Source organism: Equus przewalskii, chromosome 7 (assembly GCF_037783145.1).
Source record: "Equus przewalskii isolate Varuska chromosome 7, EquPr2, whole genome shotgun sequence".
NCBI classification, from domain to species: domain Eukaryota; kingdom Metazoa; phylum Chordata; class Mammalia; order Perissodactyla; family Equidae; genus Equus; species Equus przewalskii.
Window position 1 is genome coordinate 79840697 of NC_091837.1, and position 20724 is coordinate 79861420.

General features: G+C 40.4%; 1 protein-coding gene and 1 long non-coding RNA gene across 4 annotated transcripts in view; one reads left to right on the forward strand and one right to left on the reverse strand.

The window, feature by feature from the left end:
• Positions 1 to 19259, reverse strand: part of LOC103559667 (uncharacterized) — an 86409-nt gene extending 67150 nt beyond the window's left edge. Inside the window, exons 1-2 of the long non-coding RNA XR_547028.2 lie at positions 19111 to 19259; positions 17727 to 17811 (exon numbers count right to left, since the gene is read on the reverse strand). This is a non-coding gene — a long non-coding RNA (uncharacterized lncRNA). The remainder of the gene's footprint in view (positions 1 to 17726; positions 17812 to 19110) is intronic.
• CDH20 (cadherin 20) overlaps positions 1 to 20363 on the forward strand; it is a 199456-nt gene extending 179093 nt beyond the window's left edge. For all 3 annotated transcript variants that reach the window (XM_070630223.1, XM_070630224.1, XM_070630225.1), the window contains 4 exons: positions 246 to 367; positions 9496 to 9613; positions 14579 to 14830; positions 18767 to 20363. In XM_070630223.1, coding sequence (XP_070486324.1) covers positions 246 to 367; positions 9496 to 9613; positions 14579 to 14830; positions 18767 to 19272 — 998 coding nt within the window. In that variant the 3' untranslated portion in view covers positions 19273 to 20363. The remainder of the gene's footprint in view (positions 1 to 245; positions 368 to 9495; positions 9614 to 14578; positions 14831 to 18766) is intronic.
• The last annotated feature ends 361 nt before the right edge of the window (positions 20364 to 20724 follow it).

Sequence of the window (20724 nt, forward strand, 5' to 3'; positions counted from 1 at the left end):
CCCTTCCCGTCATCCTCCTGATATCACACACACTCACCAACACACACCTCCCTCTGTCCACTCTTCTTATGTTCTGGCCACACTCTTAAAAAGCAACACATGCATCCTATGCTTCTGTTGCCATTTCCATGTACCTTATGCATTCCTTTAAAAACCAGACCAACGAGTAAATATCTATTCTGGCAAAGAGCTGCTTTCTTGCATTACTGAACCCTCACCTTTAGTTTTCTTTGTGCTCTCTTTAGACAATCCTTCCCAAGTTGGAAGTGTTTCTGTCACAATCAAAGTCTTGGATGTGAATGACAATGCTCCAGAGTTCCCCCGATTCTACGAAGCGTTTGTCTGTGAAAATGCCAAAGCAGGGCAGGTAAGGCAGCCAGTGAGGCATGCACCTTGGTTAACCCCCAACACATGGAAACAACAGTTATAGATAACCAAATCTGCCATCAAAGAAATTTAGACTCCAGAAAGTAACAGTTTACAAAACGAGTCCTCAACTCCTGTATGTCATGTTGCAACAGTTTATTTGCTAAGACACCTATCCAGAGCCTGCATTACATTTTATGATCTAAAGAACATGAATGGTGGCTTGATTCACAGGCTAGCCTGTAATAAGGTAGCTACCCACCTTGTAACTGACCTGTTATGGTATCAGTTGTAATAACATGCACCCTGGGTCCTGGAAGTGAGAGACCCATGAAGACCAGGAGAAGAAAACAAGAGTCTTCTCTTTTCCTGCACTAATCCCTGAAAATATGTGCAGTAGAGAAAGTTTATTTTTTATATTTTCCAACCTCCCTTTCTTAACTTCTGGCAACAGGTACCTTTTTTATTATTGAGTTCATAATAGTTTAGGTCATTGTGAAATTTCAGTTGTACATTATTTCCTCTGTCACCACATAAGTGCTCCCCTTCATTCCCTGTGCCCACTCCCCACACACCTTCCCCTGAGACCACTGAACTGTTTTCTTTGTCCATGTGTTTGTTTATATTCCACATATGAGTGAAATCATATGGTGTTTGTCTTTCTCAGTCTGGCTTACTTCACTTAGCATAATTCCCTCCAGGTCCATCCATGTCGTTGCCAATGGGATGATTTTGTCTTTTTCTATGACTGAGTAGTATTCCATTGTGTGTGTGTGTGTGTGTGTATGTGTGTATGTGTATATATATATATACACATACATACAATATCTTTTTTACCCAATCATTGGTTGATGGGCACTTGGGTTGCTTTCATGTCTTCGTTATTGTGAATAGTGCTGCAATGAACATAGGGGTACATATGTTACTTTGGATTGTTGATTTCAAGTTGTTTGGGCAGATATCCAGTAGTGGGATAGCTGGGTCACATGGTATTTCTATTTTTAGTTTTTTGAGGCATCTCCATACTGTTTTCCATAGTGGCTGCACCAGTTTGCATTCCCATCAGCAGTGTGTGAGGGTTCCCTTTTCTCCACACCCTCTCCAACATTTGTTCTTTTTAGTCTTAGTGATTATAGCCATTTTAACAGGCATAAGGTGGTATCTTAGTGTAGTTTTGATTTGCATTTCCCTGATGATCAGTGATGATGAGCATCTTTTCATGTGTTTGTTGGCCATCTGTATATCATCTTTGGAAAAATGTCCGTTCATATCCTCTGCCCATTTTTTGATTGGGCTGTTTGATTTTTGTTGTTCAGTTGTGTGAGTCCCTTATATATTATGGAGATTAACCCCTTGTCAGATATATGATGTGCAAATATTTTCTCCTAATTGGTGGGTTGTCTTTTTGTTTTGATCCTAGTTTCTTTTGCCTTGCAGAAGCTCTTTAGTCTGATGAATTCCCACTTGTTTTTCTTTTGTTTCCCTTGTCTGAGAAGACATGGTATTTGAAAAGATCCTTTTAAGTTCAATGTCAAAGGGCGTACTACCTATATTATCTTCCAGGAGTTTTATGGTTTCAGGACTTATCTTCAAGTCTTTGATCCATTTTGGGTTTATTTTTGTGTATAGTGTGAGATAATGGTCTACTTTCATTCTTTTTCATGTGTCTGTCCAGTTTTCCCAACACCATTTATTGAAGAGACTATCATTTCTCCATTGGTATGTTCTTGGTAACTCTGTCGAAGGTTAGCTGTCCGTAGATGCGTGGTTTTATTTCTGGGCTTTCAGTTCTGTCCCATTGATCTGTGTGCCTGTTTCTGTACCAGTATCATGCAGTTTTGATTACTATGGCTTTGTAGTACATTTTGAAATCATGGATTATGATTCCTCCAGCTTTGTTCTTTTTTCTCAGTATTGGTTTAGCAATTCAAGGTCTTTGGTTGCCCCACATGAATTTTAGGATTCTTTGTTCTATTTCTGTGAAGAATGTCATTGGAATTCTGATTGGGATTGCACTGAATCTGTAGATTGCTTTGGATAGTATGGACATTTTAACTGTGTTTATTCTTCCAAGCCATGTACATGGAATCACTGTCCATCTCTTTAAGTCATCACCTATTTCTTTCACTAATGTCTTATAATTTTCATTGTATAAGTCCTTCACCTCCTTGGTTAAGTTTATTCCTAGATACTTTATTCTTTTTGTTGTGATTGTAAATGGAATTGGATTCTTGAGTTCTCTTTCTGTAAGTTTGTTTAATTAGAGTATAGAAATGCAACTTGTTTTCATAAGTCGATTTTGTACCCTGCAACTTTACTGTAGTTGTTACTTATGTCTAATAGTTGTCCAATGGATCTTTTGGGTTTTCTATATATTAGATCATGTCGTCTGCAAACAGCGAGAGTTTCACTTCTTCACTCCCTATTTAGATTCCTTTTATCCCCTTCTCTTGCCTAACTGCTCTGGCCAAAACCTCCAGTACTGTGTTGAATAACTGGTGATAGTGGGCATCCTTGTCTTGTTCCTATTCTCAGCAGGATGGCATTCAGTTTTTCCCCATTGAGTACGATGCTGGCTGTGCGTTTGTCATATATGGCCTTTATCATGTGAGACAATTTCCTTCTATCCCCATTTTGTTAAGAATTTTTATCATAAATGGCTGTTGAATCTTGTCAAATGCTTTCTCTGCATCTATTGAGATGATCATGTGGTTTTTATTCCTCATTTTGTTAACGTGGTGTATCACACTGCTTGATTTGCAGATGTTGAACCATCCCTATGTCCCTGGTATAAATCCCACTTGATCGTGATGTATGATCTACTTGATGTATTGCTGTATTCGGGTTACCAATATTTTGTTAAGGATTTTTGCATCTATGTTCATCAGTGATATTGGCCTATAGTTTTCTTTTTTTGCGTCATCCTTGTCAGGCTTTGGTATCAGAGTGATGTTGGCCTCGTAGAATGTGTTAGGAAGTGTACCATCTTCCCTAACTTTTTGGAATAGCTTGAGAAGGATAGGTATTAAATCCTCTCTGAAAGTTTGGTAGAATTCTCCAGGGAAGCTGTCTCGTCCTGGGCTTTTATTTTAGGGAATGCTTTGATTACTGTTTCAACCTCTTTACTTCTGATTGTTCTATTCAAATTATCTATTTTTTCTTGATTCAGCTTTGGGAAGTTGTAACAGTCTAAGAACTTATCCATTTTCTCTAGACTGTCCATTTTGTTGGCACATAGCTTTTCACAGTATTCTCTTATAATCCATTGTATATCTGTGGTATCCGTTGTTATTTCTCTTCTTTCATTTCTAATTTTATTTATCTGAGCTTTCTCTCTTTTCTTCTTTGTAAGTGTGGCTAGGGGTGTGTCAATTTTGTTTATCATCTCAAAGAACCAGCTCTTTGTTTCTTGATCCTTTCCAGTGCCCTTTTTGTTTCAATAGCATTTCTTTCTGCTCTGATTTTTATTATTTCTCTCCTTCTGCTGATTTTGGGCTTTGTTTGTTCTTCTTTTTCTAATTCAATTATGTGTAGTTTGAGGTTGCTTATTTGGGATTTTTCTTGTTTGTTAAGGTGAGCATGTATTGCGATGAATTTCCCTCTTCATATAGATTTTGCTGCATCCCATATGAATTGGTATGGTGTTTTCATTTTCATTCGTCTTCAGATATTTTTTTATTTCTCCGTTAGTTTCTTCAATGATCCACTGGTTGTTCAATAGCATGCTGTTTAGTCTCCACGTCTTTATCCCATTCTAAACTTTTTTCTTGTAATTAATTTCTAGCTTCACAGCAATATGATTAGAAAAGATGCTAGTTATTATTTCAAACTTCTTAAATTTATTGAGACTTGCCTTGTTTCCCAACATATGGTCTGTCCTTAAGAATGATCTATGCACTCTTAAGAAAAATGTGTATTCTGCTGTTTTTGGATGGAGTGTTCTATATATGTCTATTAAGTCCCACTGGTCTAGCTTTTCATTTAATTCCAATATTTCCTTGTTGATTTTCTGTCTGGATGATCTACCCATTGATGTGAGTGGAGTGTTGAGGTCCCCTACTATTATGATGTTGTTATTAACATCTTCTTTTAGGTTTCTTAATAGCTGCTTTATGTACTTTGGTGCTCCTGTATTGGGTGCATAGATATTTATGTGTTATATCTTCTTGATGGAGTATCCCTTTAATCATTATATACTGCCCCACTTTGTCTCTCTTTACCATCTTATCTTGAAGTCGACTTTGTCTGATAGAAGTATTGTGACACCCGCTTTCTATTGTTTGCCATTAGCTTGGAGTGTCATCTCCCATCCCTTCACTCTGAGCCTGTTTTTGTTCTCAGAACTGAGATGTATTTCCTGGAGGCAGCATATTGTTGGATCTTATTCTTTAGTCCATCTCACCACTCTGTGTCTTTTTATTGGAGAGTTCAGTCCATTTACGTTTAGGGTGATTATTGATATATGAGGGCTTAATGCTGCCATTTTATCACTCATTTTCCAGTTCTCCTGCATTTCCTTTGTTTCTCATCCTGTGTATTTTGGTCTACCAATTCAGTTATGTAGTTTTTTTATGTTGTATTTCTTTGTTTCCTCCTTATTTATCATTTGTCTCTCTGTTCTCCTTTTTTGTTTAGTGGTTACCATGAGGTTTGTATTTAAAATCTTGTAGATAAGATAGTCCATTTTCTGATGGCTTCTTTTTCCTTAGACTAAACCGTTTCAGTATCCTTCCTCTTCCCCTCTTAAGTTGTTTTTCTCACATCTTATTCCATCTTGTGTTGTGAGTTTGTGATTAAAATAACAAGATTATCTTGGTTTTTGGTGTTTTCCCTCCCTTTATCTTTAATGCTATTCTTGAGTATTTACTAACTTGTTCTGAAGTATAGCTACAATTACCTGATTTTGTCTACCTATTTATCTCCTTATTTTGTGCTTCATAACCCCTTTCCCCCTTTTTTTTCAGGTATCAGGGCCATCTTGAGTATTTGGGGTGGGAGGGGGGTGTCTCGTGGCTACGAACTCCCTTAGCTTTTGTTTATCTGGGAAAGTTTTTATTTCTCCATCACATCTGAAGGATACTTTCATTGGATAGAGTATTCTTGGCTGAACACTTCTGTCCTTCAACAATTTGACTATGTCACTCCAGTCTCTCCTAGCCTGTAAGGTTTCTCAGAGAAATTTGTTGAAAGCCTGATAGGGGTTCCTTTATAAGTTATTGTCTTCTGCTTTGTTGCCCTTAGAATTTTTTCTTTGTCATTCACTTTTGCCAGTTTCACTACCATATGCCTTGCAGTAGGTCTTTCTACATTGCCATATTTAGGACATCTGATAGCCTCTTCCACATGGATTTCCATCTCCTTCCCTAGGTTTGGGAAGTTCTCTGCTATTTCTTTGAACAAGCTTTCTGTTCCATTCTCCTTCTCTTCTCCCTCTTGAATACTTATAATTCTTATGTTGCATTTCCTAGTTGAGTTGGATATTTCTTGGAGACTTTCTTCATTTCTTTTTCGTCTTAGTTCTCTCTCCTCCTCTATCTGGAGCATTTCAACATGTCTATCCTCGATTACACTGATTCACTCCTCTATAATGTCTGCTCAAGCGTTCAGGGAATCCATATTTCATTTCCTCTCATCCACTGTGTTTTTCATCTCCAATATTTCTGATTGATTCTTCTTTATAGTTTCAATCTCTTGTGAAGTAGCTCCTGAACTCATTGAATTATTTCTCTACATCCTCTTTTAACTCATTGAGTTTTTTGATGATAGGTATTTTGAATTCCATCCATTTAGTTTACATATTTCTGTGTCCTCAGGACTGATTTCTGGGTACATGCCATTTTTCTCTCTGGTCTGGAGACTTAATATAATTTTTGATATCACTAGAGGGTGTGCACTTTGTGAAGTGCATATCTACAAGGTAAGGATTTATGATTTGGCAATTCAGGCCTTCTGACTGTCATGCAGCTTTCGCTTTTACTTCTCTCACTCACCTGGAACATCACCTCCAGCTTCTTGCTGCACAGACAGGCTATGTCTGTACAACGAAAATGTACATTAAGTTCCTGAACTCACCAAAGATTGACTCAACATATCTCTGCCATTCTACTCAAAGAAAAAAGTGATTCCTATCCCCCGGGGAAAAAATGTGTCCTATACTGATTCTGATCTAAATTATCTCATCCATTGATTCTTGAACTCAGTTCAATGGTCTATAGCACTCCTAAAAATTTTTTTCAACAAGTCTAGGATAATTCTACTTCCACATGTACTGAATTTCTAGTCTAGAAGGACCTGAAATATTATGCAGCTAATAAAAGTTACAATGAAGACTTTACAGCATAAGAAATGATCCATGTTATTACAAATAACAAAAGGAGGTATAAAAAACTACAGTATACGCTTGCAGTTATGTAAAATTATGTCTGCGTGTGAACAAAGATTCGGAGGCAGGATACAAAAATAGTAATAGTTACTGTGTTAAGGTAGTTGAGTTCTGAGTGAGGGAGCTTGGGACTTTATTTCAATAATTTTTGTTTTATACTTTAATATGACAATTTATATATTACATAAAATATACAAAACTTTGTTTTACAAGATTATATGACAAATGCATAACTTTATATTATAACATGACAAGAGGATAATTTTTAATCTAAAATATAAAGTGATAAATAGTACAGTAAATTAAACTTGCTCTCCCCACAGAAATGAAACGTTTTCTTTCCTAAAGGGCTTCAGAATAGAAGTTGCATTCTGACAGATTAACAGCATTTTAATACCTCTTGTTTTGGGAGCACGTCTCCCATTTCTGCATTTCTAGATACATCTTTTAATGGTCTATTATATAGTCCTTTGAAGCACAGTTTATCTATGACTTAAAGATCAGGTCATGAGTCACAAGTCTGTCATACTTGTCATCTTTAGCCCAAAATACTGAAAATGCTACCTTTTGATTTTGGCTGTGGGACATGTTTTGAAGATTTTCAAAAGCATGCAGCTCAGCAGGTATGTCTGGTTTATAAAGAATCAGGCCTCCTTGTTTCAGATTTGTTGGACACTGTCGTCAGCTTTGTGTCTGCCAAGTCAGGATTTGTGCTTTCCTCTTAGCAAGCAGCCATGAAGGAAGCCCATAAAGAAATCAGATGACATACTTGTGATGGCTGAGGGCAGAATGAAACCTGCTGAGCAGAATACTGCATGGCAAGTGGGGCTGAGAAAGAAATCTGATCTGCTAGGAGACAGGTGCTCCTGACCCAGACCCACGAGGCAGTGTCTTCGCTTACTCATTCTTTAAAGCCCCGTAACCAACCAGTCCTAAGCCTCAGGCCCCTGCTTCACTGATATATGCACGATTCCACAGGTCAGGTCTTCTCAAATGACTTTTCCAACTATGTTTGCAAAGTTATACATAATCACCTATTTATAATATTCATCAAGAAATACGTTATGTTATATATGTTTATATGTTTGGCACTATGGGCAAGATGGAAAGTTCAGGATCTGTCTCAGCAGGGATGCTGCAGTGGGATGACACTAGTGTGTGAGTGGCACTGACACCAGGCTAGGCTGTGGGGCGAGTTCATCTTCAGTACTCTCCTGGCCCCTCTCCTTTATTGAAACTCCTTTCCCCCAACTTTTAGATTCAACAGTGGCCAGTTACCAGTGGGTTCAACAGGAGGCATACCCTGAGATGGAGTTCTGGTACAAGATGTTTATTAAGGAGTGCCCTTGGGGCCAATGCCCGTGGAAGGGAAAGACTTTTGCAGGACTGGCCAAAGGAGAAGTCCAGCTGCAAGGCAAACCCACTAACAGCCTTGGCTGACTTCATAAAGCTCTAAAACTAGAGTCTTCGCAAGTTGAGATGGGATGGCCAGGGCTTTACACTAGTGCATCACTCACTGGATGTGAGTTGCCCTGGAAGGACGTGGTAGGTGACTCTCAGCAACCAACACAATCCCTGAAGAGACACACAGGTGAAGGCTGGGGCATCAAGTCCTTCGCTGAAGAGGGATCTGAGCAATACCATGCCCCTTGCTGGAGCTTCCCCCTCTGTTATTTAATCTTCAGCGTACTGAGAGGGTAGCATTACCTCCCTTAATTTACAGATGAAGAAATAAACAACTAAGCAAGCCCACCTGGGCCCTCCAGCTGATCTCTGATGTTCCAGTTTCTACCCAAGAAGAAGCATAGCTGGTCTCTAACAGCAGGAGCGTTGAGTCTACAGGGCCAGGCCCAAGAGGGGTGGAAGATCTCTGTTATTGGCTGGTAGAGGAGGAAACACATAGGAAAGAGACTACCTTTTCTGTCTCCTCCAGGCTGCCTGTTAATGTTGCAATTGTATATTTCACACTACTTATTTAGTAGCTTTTTCATCACAGTCTTCATAACCATGAGGCAACTTACTACTTTGAAAAGCATTGTGGAAAAGGCAAAGTTGTGGCCAAAGAGCTCAAGAGGAAGCTACCCCACCTCTTGCTCTCCCCAGCTCCAAGCTTTGCTTCTGACTCTAGTCTGTTCTATACATCCCATCCTGGGGTCTTGTGCTCTACATCTTGTCTAGTTCTCCTTCCTGCCAACAAAGACTGACTGCTCTGTGACCCATTCACTCACATCTGTTTTCCATTAACCTGACATAGTTAATGTTGATGTGTCTGCTTACTTCCTTTCTAAGTACTGGTCATTTTTAAACAGGTGCTTCTCAAAGATAGCAATTCGACCCTGAAATATTAACCCAAATCATGAGATTAAGTAGGTGAGGTGGGAGGATGAAAAACTGGGAGATAAGCAGGATCTTGTGGCACCCCAGAGTTGTTCTACTCATAATTTTCCATTTAAACTGCCTAAAAATGGCTAGCCTTGGTGTGAAAGTATGTTATGTCAATGTCTAACATCTGAGGTATTTAGTAACACTCACCCTGTGCCTGTTAATGTACTCAGGTCCAAAAATAAACCAAAATCAAATCCTGAGTTTTCTCCATGATGGCATGGGGACTTTCCAGGTAAGTTTCAGGATGTCCTTCTCATTAAATGAAACAATCTGCTATTGGATTTCAGGGTTTGGGATTTCACTGGACCCTGAAGCTTTTCCTTTTGGCTCCGACTCACCTTGATTTCATGTCCCTCCCTCAGCTGATCCAGACAGTGAGTGCAGTGGACCAAGATGACCCACACAATGGTCAGCACTTCCACTATAGCTTGGCTCCCGAGGCTGCTAACAACCCCAACTTCACCGTAAGGGACAACCAAGGTAATCACGGGAATAGTTGACTACCAATGCTCTTCTACAGCTTGGGTTGGATACTTTGGGTTAGTATACCACGTAAACAGCATCAAAGGTGACCTGCTGTTTAATAGCAGAGAACACATTAATGCTAATTCGTAGTGTCTTTTAAAGCTTTGTTTCAGAACAACAAAGACAACCAATATCCTCTGCTGATTCTGTAACTTTCATTCAGTTTACAAATGTTTGTGTGCTTGCTCTGCCCTAGCCACTGTGCAAGGCACACAAGCAAAAGCCTTCCTTCATTCCCACAGATAGCAGCCATGTTTATATGTTCTGCACCCATGGGAAGAATCTGAGAAAGATGATAGACGTTAAACTAGATAAAGAGAAAAACTTGAGGGAACATTTCTAAGTAAGGATCAAAGGGTGCAACCATGAAAAGCTCCCAAACAAAGGCTAAGTATCAGAGCTAGCAAAGGGCAAATATGGCATCACAAAGAGGAGTTCCAGCACTGAAACAACTTTATTACTTTAGAATAATTTAGAAAGACACAGCCAGGTGGGGTTCCTATTCTAGAAATTGCTCCCCTCTACGGCTTTACTGGAAAGGAATTCTAGATCCCTCTTCTCCAATAAGCATTCAGATTAGTTAAAGGGTTTATAGACCTAGCACACTCTTCACAGGGCACAGATGGGAAAAGGAGGGACTTTTGTTCTCTAGCCAGACGATTTTCAAAGAAGGGTCAGAGCAAGTGAAAAACAATTTAAATCTGTCAAGTGTGAACCCCTTCTGTCACTAACTCTGCTACAAACTAGCCATCTGACCTTGGGGAGGTCATTACTTCCCTGGGCTGCAGTAGCCTCATTTTCATTCCACTTCTAAAATATTGTCACTTTATCACAATCTATACAAAAGGAAACAAAAAGTCATGATTAGGCATGCCTAGGTCTTAGTTTCAAAGATTAATTATTTGAGACTTAAAGTATTAAATCCACCCCCCATGATATTCTTCTGCTATTAAAACTTAAGAACCTCAAACCTGTTTTCCTCTAAATGGAAAGCATTCTTCCAAGTCTTCCCTTCAACCATCTACATGTAATCATAAAATCACTATAATTCTGGATGGAAGGGCAATATAAATTATAACGGAACTACTACAATTAAATATCCTGAGATTTTTATCACGTTAAATTTTGAACTATTCATTTATCTGCTTCACAGGGAAATCTTCCCTGCAAAAAGTGGTAACTGAAACTGTAGAAAGCAAAACTACAGTACTGGCTTTACAATGGAAACTCTGGGAGAAAAAAATAACACATTAGACTGTTTCTTCAAATCTTTTTAGCTAAGTGTCACTCTATTCTTTCACTCTGGTATTTGTCAGGATCAACACAGAAACAATATGCAGCAAATGCTGCAAATTTCTTAAAGATGACTTTGGGCACCAATTCATGGAGCCAATACCTTAAAAAGAAGGGCCACCGAAACACGGTGACTACAGAAAGAAATGACACATCTCTTGGAAGGTTTCCCAAAATGGGAGTCAGCACATCTTCAACAGAAAGAATGAACTCTTAATCTCCTCATGACAATTTATCCCACGAGTATCCTTTACTAAAGCTCATTAAAAATCTAACATCTGATATGGTGGATCTACTGTCAAGCCCCCCCAATTCCCGTGACTAAAACATAATATCCTTTTATGAACACAACAGGGCATTTTCTCAAGTAAAGCCTTTCTTACTGTCTATCTCCAAAGCACTACGAAACAGACTGTGTGTACATACCACTTTACAGTTTCAAATGTATTTTCCCATACTTTGCCTTATTTGATATTTATAATAATCCTATAAGGTTTTAAAGAAGTTACTAATCCCTCTGATTCTCATTATCTCATGTGATGGATAAAAAATGCAAGATTAATGGCCCAAGATCAGAGAGTGAGTAAGCACTAAGATTGGGACCAGAAGTTGGGATGTGTTTTATCCACACACACACACACACACAAATGTTTTCTATCATCCTGGAAACAAATACTGTTTCTAAATGGGTTACTAAAACCCTAGTTATCATATTCAACAAAAATTTCCCAAGTGACTACTATAGTAGTCCGCCCTTATCCTCGGGGAATAGGTTCCAAGACCCCCAGTGGATGCCTGAAATCACAGATAGTACCGAACCCTAGATATACTACATTTTTTCCCCTACATACATACCTATGATAAAGCTTAATTTATAAATCAGGCAGTGTAAGAAATCAATAACAATAACTAATAATAAAATAGAACAGTTATAACAACATACTGTAATAAAAGTTATATGAATGTGGTCTCTCTCTCAAACTATCTTCTTGTACTGTACTCACTTTCTTCTTGTTATGATGTGAGATGATACAATGCCAGTGTGATGAGATGAAGTGAGGTGAATGATGCAGGCATTGTGACCTAGTGTTATTTTAGGACCACAACTGCCTGAGGGTAAGTGAACCTGTAGAAAGTGAAACTACAGATAAGGAGGGACTACCGTAAATGCCAGGCCCCTTCCTAGACTCAGCAATGCGACGCTCTGATCTTTTTCTTTAATCTTAAATAATTTGGAGATCAAGAAACTTATAATATATAATAGGCAGGATGCAACACTTTTATGAAATGCAGCTCTGGTCAGGCTTTCTAAGTCTCCTGACCAAGCCTGGATTAAACCAAAAAATAAAAATAAAAAATATTTGTTTATAGAATAACTCGGTTTCTGGAAAAAAAAGAAACTAAATCTAAGAAGCAGAATTAATAGCACTTAACCATTAAATCTGGACAATAGAAAAGTGGGTGGGTTGTATAGGCAGAAGTATGAATATAATCCTCAGATTGGCTTTCTCCACTGAGAAGAAAATAAGAGGAAAGTGGCCTGTACCAAAGCAGGAAGAGATTTCAATTAGCTGAATAAGTTTCGACAGTTAATGTCACTAAACTAAATAAGCAGTTACATAACAAGTGTGCATGTGTATGGAGTCAAAGAGACTGTAGTTCAAATCCCAGCTCTGCTACTAAATTAGTGACTTTAAACAAACTACATCATCTCTCTGGACTTAAACTCTCTCACTGTAAAAGGGTGAGATAAGGGGCCGGCCCAGTGGCCCAGCAGTTAAGTTCGCACGTTCCGCTTCAGTGGGGATCTGCCGGTTCGGATCCGAGGTGCGGACACGGCACCACTTGGCAAGCCATGCTGTGATAGGTGTCCCACATATAAAGTAGAGGAAGATGGGCATGGGTGTTAGCTCAGGGCCAGTCTTCCTCAGCAAAAAGAGGAGGATTGGCAGCAGATATTAGCTCAGGGCTGATCTGCCTCAAAAAAAAAAGAAAGGGTGAGATTGTCACTATTTCACCAAACTGTTGTGAAGATGAAATGAGATACTGCATGTAAAGTGTAAGTACCTGGCACATTAGCACTCAATAAACAATAGCTGCTACCATGAAAAAGCAGGAGGAGGGGGAGGAAGTAGAAAAGGTAACTAAAGGATAATGTGTTAGTTAGAATAAGCTAGGTTAAGCTGCAGGGACAACTACCACCAAAACTCAGTGGCTTAACGTAACTAAAGTTAATTTCTTGCTCTCATAAAACCAACTGTGGGTCTGAGTGACTGAAGACAGCTGTCCACGTGTAGCTCAGTGTCCCAGGCTGCTCGGATCTCCATCTCAAACATTCTTTCAGAACACGACACCAAGGCAAGAGAGCACAGAGAATGCTTCTGCCTGGAAGTGACACAAATCACTTCTGCTCATTTTTTCTCATCTAAAGCAAATCACAGAGACATATCCAAATTGAAGAGGGTAGAAAAGCATAATCACTTATTAGGTCCAAGAAGGGAAGGAGAACCAGAAATACTGATTTTGATGTTAATAACGTTTACTTTAGTTAGGCTCTCAGAATTTTTTGTGAAGTTCTAGACTCTTCTCTGTGAAATGTGAAACACATCCAGAGGACCTTCTGTTTTGATGCTATTAGCTTTGAGAGTGACTGCTTGTACGTACTACTGTCTCTCTCAAACTTTTCCTCTGCTGAAAATCATGAGCTTTGCAAAAAAAAATCTGATTTATAATTCGAATCCACTCGAGAAAACTTAAGAATACAGATTATAAAAATAAAAGGTCCCGAAATGTGACCTAAGCAAATATAAATACAAATACACACACACACATCTGCTCTGTAGAAACATATCAAATAATTTTGCTAATCTCCTTTAAAACTAAAGGAAAAACATCTAGTAGTGCTGATCAGGAGTAAGTTTTTACCAAGTTCATATTAACTGCTTAAACTTAGACCACCAAGTACAGAGAAATAACAGGGTATGTCATATGATTGGGGGATTTCAAATAAGTTTCTGCTAAATGAGCAGATTCTTCAGAAAGCACAGTAGGAGTTGGTGACTGCATTTCAGAGGCATAAAAGAAAACAGCAAAAGACATGAATCCCAGCCAAAGTGGCAAAAATAAGCAATCTGCCACAGCCACGTGGGCTCCTCAGTGTTCTTTTCCTGGAGGCACAAAGCAGCGCTGGGCCTTGGAAAGCTGCTGAGCGGGAACAAACAGGCACCACAAGTTGCCATTGATGGTTCATTTCTGTCAAGCTTTCTCAGGGACATTTCAGTTAGATCTGAAGTCTGACAGTTCGCCCTGGGCACTTTATGTCACAAAGGGTATGACAGACTCTCAAAAAGGCTTTCTCTCCTAGGCCTCAGGGTTTTGCCTAGAAGCAAGCAAAAATCTCAGTTTCTGAATCCAAATGCTGATCCAGACAAAGCTGACGTGGCTGTAGCTGAACGGCTCCAGGGAATGAATGTTCCACTAGCCTTCTCTCTCCTTGCCACACTCCATTCCTGCCCCCTTGCTTTCCCTCATCCCAAGAAATTAATTCACTTGTTGGTTCTCACATTTTCTTCTTCCTTCTCATTTTTCGTCTTCCCTTTTCAATCCTGGAACCCCTGTCTTCTTCAGATAACACTGCCCGGATTCTAACCCGGAGGTCCGGCTTCCGGCAGCAGGAGCAGAGTGTCTTTTACCTGCCCATCCTGATAGCAGACAATGGGCAGCCAGTGCTGAGCAGCACAGGCACGCTGACTATCCAGGTGTGCAGCTGTGACGACGATGGCCATGTCCTGTCCTGCAGCCCTGAGGCCTACATGCTCCCAGTCAGTTTGAGCCGGGGCGCCCTCATCGCCATCTTGGCCTGCATCTTTGTCCTCTTAGGTAAGTGGCTCCTTTCCATTCTATAGGGTCCCACAAATGCTTACTTAGATATCATTTAGTTTTCATCCTAACATCTATTCAGAACTGGTTTCCCACACTGTGCTGATTGAAAAGGTGGTAAAGCTGGGAAAAAATAAAGAAGCGAAGAAAGTCCCTTCCTTCACGGAACTCATGGCCTCTTTGGCCAGATCAAAGCCCATATATTTATTAAGCACCTAAGCCAGGGCACCATTCTAGGTGCTGGGGTTAATAAGACAGACATGTCCCAACCTTCAAGAGCTTACTTCAAAACAAAGCAAGTTCGTTTTGACATCATAGAACCAAAACGACAATTTTAGACAGGATATAATGATAGCCTCTTCTAACGCCTTCATTTCAGATAAGCAGCAGCTAAATCACAAAGACGTAGTGATAAGCCCAAGGCAAAATGTCAGACGCAGAGCTGGGCTGAAACGCAGGCAGGCCCTACATTGTGCATCCCTATACCTGGGCCATACAGCCCTTCTCCTAATTGTTCATCCCCATCTGGAAGTGGTAGGTGTTACAAAGAAGGGGAGGGGGACAGGGTATCCTCAGAGGACAGACGACAAGGGTAGGTGCCATTTTAAAGAGAGTGGTCAGGGAAGGCCTCACTGATGAGAAGACCTTTGAGCAGAGATCTGAAAGGAGTGGCAGAGTGAAGCACATGGATATCTGGGAGAATAAGCTGTTTTGGGGCATTAGCACTCCTCCCAGGCACTGTGGCCATCTGACAAGAAGCAGCGACTGAACAGGGCCAGTTTGCCTCTGCTGGTGAAATAAAGAAGTGATGACAGACTAGTGTGAGAGCACTATCGGGATAAGGGACCCATTCTTCCTCTTCTCAGATCATACTGCAAGGTAGCTACCCAGCAACCTTGTATGTAAGGCCACTCATGCAATTGTTTTCTAACTCCACACTCAAAAACAAATAAAACACCTAAACCAGAAAAATCTGTCCATATATCCCAACTCTTCTGAATTAATTAATTTACAGCATACATATTTTGCTTAGAGAAATGCAGACTCAGTAGATAGTAATATATTCAATATGAAAGAAGTTCTAGTATTGTATGAGGGAAAAGAGGAAAGCACAGGGGATTTAAATTAGAACAGACATGCAAATATCCACAGCCCTCCTGATCCCAGGTTTACCTCTACACCACAAGACAGAGTCAGACCAAAGAAAGAAGGTCCTGACTGCAAAATGTCAGCACTGGATTGCATTTTTAGGTAGATCTGTGGAATATGCTTCTCAAAAACCTTTTAAAATACAACATGTGGTTTAATTTTGTTGTTTTAGCTTAGTGCTACATGAAGGGAGAAGTAGTATAAATAAGCAACCTTTTTAAGTCCTTGGATCCCTGGATCAGAGAGAATTGTTATGGTTTCTGGTCCTTGTCTGTACTGACAAATAAAACCTTCCTGCAATCCCCTGAGTGTCCATAAGGTGGCATTGAGAGTCCTTGCGTGCACAATACGACAACCTGCAAGAGGCCTTTGAAAAAACTTGCTCCTAGGAGAAATTTCCAGACCGGCTGTCCTTACTTCTATCTTTGGAAAATGTCTATGTTATAAGTTCACCCTGGCCCACAAAGAGCAGAAGCAGCCATCATTACAGAGAGACTGATTTAAAGAGACTGGCATGGAGCAGCTCTCAAGTTATAAGTGCTGTGCAAAGAACAATTTATTTTGTGCCTCCCAAACCCACTATGTCTTGTCTTTTGAATACAGAATAAATAGACAGTTTTAAGGGGCTAAACTGAGCAAAGCTGTCAGAAATTCCTCATAGTTTTAGGCACTCTTATTTCTAAGAGTGCACATCTCACATTAAATATAATTCATAAAACAGTGTAAGACTGAACTGCAGTTGATTTGTCAACAAAATACTACATTTTGTGGGCAATTAAATAAACAGACTAATTTTGACTTTGCAGGATTTTTTTCATGTGTCAAATATGTATCTAGTTTCTAGAAAATCTCATAGGTACTATGCCTATAGTACCTAAAGAATAAATATCCCTAGAAGTGATTCTCTTCTGTCAGAGAAGCCTATCAGCTGAATAGGACCATTTTTCCCAAAATTTGATTTTCCGGGCATTATGCAACACTCTTCTTTAAATCCGATTACCTAACAAATAAGCCATGTAACAGTCTTTCTTTTTCAAGCGCTGGACCAGTTCTGTAAACTGTCTAGCTCTCCATCACCATCAGAATTCTTTCAAGCACATACTCAAAGACTTCTCCAATTTTGTTTCCTAGCATTTTCTAAAATACTACCTTCTCCATTGCTGTGTGAAGGTTTTCCCAGTCCCCTAGGAAGAATTAACCGGTCCTGCCTCTGTATTCTCTTTGCCACACTCATAACCCTCTGATAGCCTTTATCACTGCCTGACTCATATTAATCATCAGAATCTATAGTCTCCTTAGATTACAAGCTTATAAAAGCAGAAACCATGTCATGTTCAATGCTGTTTCCCCATTGCTTAGCATAGTGCCTTAAAAATATTTGGGTTTAGTAACCGTTTACTGAATCCCACAAACACAGCACGTTCACGTGGAATCCCATTTCTCTAACCTACACCCCTCCAAATCACCCTCCAGCCACCAATGCCCAGTTCAAGTCCCCACTTCTTTAGAGCTATATTAATCCATTTTTCTGAAATTCCACAGTCCTACTGTCCATGAGTCTCATTCTTGCACGCAGAGAAAATACATGGGAGAATATAAGTGTTTCACTTGTGTGCTTTTGTCACTCAAGCTATTTGGGAAAATATTAGGTATTAATATCATTAATTGCAATTTACAAACAGCACATTCTGCATTTAAATTTTAAAAATCACTACTGTGAGTTTTTTAAGTCAGTCTGTAATCTTACTGGACATATGACTGTACTCCATTTTTCCCCCCTTGGATAAACTGGGGGCTGTTTTCAGTGTTGTCAAGCTGTCACTGTTCACGAGCTGTAACAAAGAACACCAGAAAAAAAATCAATAGCAGTCTACAGCTAAAACCTCAACACACTTCCTGGAAAACATTTTCAGCCACAGAGATAAACAGTTCAATGGGATTATCTCTCTCTCTCCTTTAAAGCCCAGTGAAAACATCCTGGAAAAAAAATACATTGGTTGGGATAAAATTTTATCCAAACCTGCAAGAGCACATCTAACAGTGTGGTGCTTCTTTGACAACATGATGCATTATATATAATGTCACTGCTCATTCCCTGCCTCCCGTGAACATCATGGGATCCAGAAAGTCACAACCACCGCTCTAATGGAAGGCTTTTCTGAGGAATCTGTGTGTACTGGACAACGGTAGTCATTTATGCTCTCAATTTTTGGAGGAGGTATAAAAGGACTAAGACTTTGGCTCATACTTAGCATATGTGTCTATATGCATATACATTAAGACGATCATATTTACAGGGTAGAATCTTATTAAGATGTCACTGTAAGAAAGCACGATTCCATCCACATAGTAAGATTTTTCACATTATAAAAGGAATGTATAGCTGTCTTTATATATTAGGAAGACATGATCTGATCCTTAGCATATACTCCATGGCAGGCCATAATGCTCAGTGCTTTGTTAACGGGATTTTTCTACTGGGTGGTTGGGTGTACACAGACACAATTTCAAAGCAGCAAGTTGATACAAAGAGACTTTGTATGCAACTTCTAACTGAACCACTTGAAAAAATCTGCAGGGCTTCATTTGCCTAGGAACTCTCACTTTGACATGGCGGAATGAGTGAGAACGAGGTAGAGCCTGTGGTTTAAAACATCCAGATGCCGACTTTGGGTTCCCCACTCAGCAAACTCTTCCCGCACCTGTGATTAATCGAGACTATTTCTAGTCACGGCGCACACAGCGCGATCTCCTCAGTAAACATCCTGTCCTCTCTGTCTCCGGCAGTGCTGGTGCTGCTCATTCTGTCTATGAGGAGACACCGGAAACAGCCCTACATCATCGACGACGAGGAGAACATCCACGAGAACATCGTCCGCTACGACGACGAGGGCGGCGGCGAGGAGGACACCGAGGCCTTTGACATCGCGGCCATGTGGAACCCCCGGGAGGCGCAGGCGGGAGGCGCCCCCAAGTCGCGGCAGGACATGCTGCCCGAGATTGAGAGCCTCTCCCGCTACGTGCCTCAGACGTGCGCCGTGAACAGCACCGTCCACAGCTACGTGCTGGCCAAGCTCTACGAGGCCGACATGGACCTGTGGGCCCCGCCCTTCGACTCCCTCCAGACCTACATGTTCGAGGGGGACGGCTCCGTGGCCGGCTCGCTCAGCTCCCTGCAGTCGGCCACATCAGACTCGGAGCAGAGCTTCGACTTCCTGACGGACTGGGGGCCGCGTTTCCGGAAGCTGGCGGAGCTCTACGGGGCATCGGAGGGGCCGGCGCCCCTGTGGTGACGGAAGCCGGGAGGCAGGCGCGTGGCCAAACCCAGACGTTCCTAGCGGATGCTTCGCGGACGAGGTGCAGTCAATCCCACGAGCAATACTGTGCTGGAGAGTGAGAATGGGGGTGAGCGGGCGAACAGAGCTCTCTCTGGATCAGCTTTACTTGGTTAGATTAAGTTAAGTAATCAAAAGGAAACACAGGAAGAGGCGGGGGGGAATCTCCAATGACTTTTTTTTTAATTTTCTTTTTAATTTTTGTGACCCTATTCAAAGGCTTGGAGTCCAAGGTTAATATGGCAAGCTTGGCTGTTCTTTACCATTCACCAAGGCCTTTGCCACTTTTCCACCACAAAGAGGCTCTGATCCTAAATACAGAGGTGACAATTGAACGCAGATAGGAAGTTCTACTCTCGTATCCTTTTTTGTTTTTAATCTTATTTTATTCTCCATTTAAGAGTTTTGCTAGCTCATCAAACTGCACAAGCCAGCCCACACAAAAGAACACTGAAAAATTATTCCTCGGTGAAATTAACCTACTTGTTCTAGGATGGATGAAATTTCTTTTAACCCTTTTGAGACAAGGTTAAGGCGACTCGGCCTTGCATGGGGGGTGGGTGGGGGGTGGGAGAAGGAAGAGGCATTGACTTTGTGCTCGAGTTTAATGGCTGAACCAAGAGTCGTTGGCTTTACAACGAATCCAACTCCATCAAGTTAGAGGGCTCTTGTTCTCTCAGCTCTTTTACTGTGCCCCTGAAAAATTGTTCAGAAGGAAACCAGAAAATCTGCCTCTTTTGCACTGTAGATGTCTCTTCCGTGTGCCAAATGTGAAGATTAGATACTACAAATGAAAGCCAAATAAAAAGAAGTGTCTGATAAAAGCATGGGTTAGAGGGCTTTCCTAATCTGTGTGAGGTCAATCCAAGGGATGTTTACATACTGTAGATAACCTACTTGAACAAGAATCAGCATTATAGAGAATAAATGGATGTAAGAAAATTACATGTATAAGTTTTGTATATTTGTTAATAATTTTGGTAATAAATATGATGTACTGCATCTCAGTACCTTAGCACTTCTTTTAATAAAAATTAAATAGAAGGGAACGTCTAGTGCAAATTTGTTTAATTGCTGAGCAGGTAAAAGATGGCTTTGTGATCCTGACCTAGCCTGAGATTCTTGAGCCCGGGGCTGATTCATAAGGCAAAGGCAACTGCAAAGGATGAAGCTGCGCATCCTGTTTCAGTCAGTAAACAGGTGAACGTTATGGTTCAAACTGTTAGACTTTTCATGAACACTCTGCATTCTTCATTCTGAAAAGAGCAAAGGATGGTTTCCTTTCCTCATCAATGACACAGTGACGAATTTCACCCATACTTTTCATTTTGTGAGAGGGCTTACACATAGCCACCAAGGAGGCAGGCCACTGTGCTACCTTCATCTCTGTTCTATTGGCAAATCAAATAT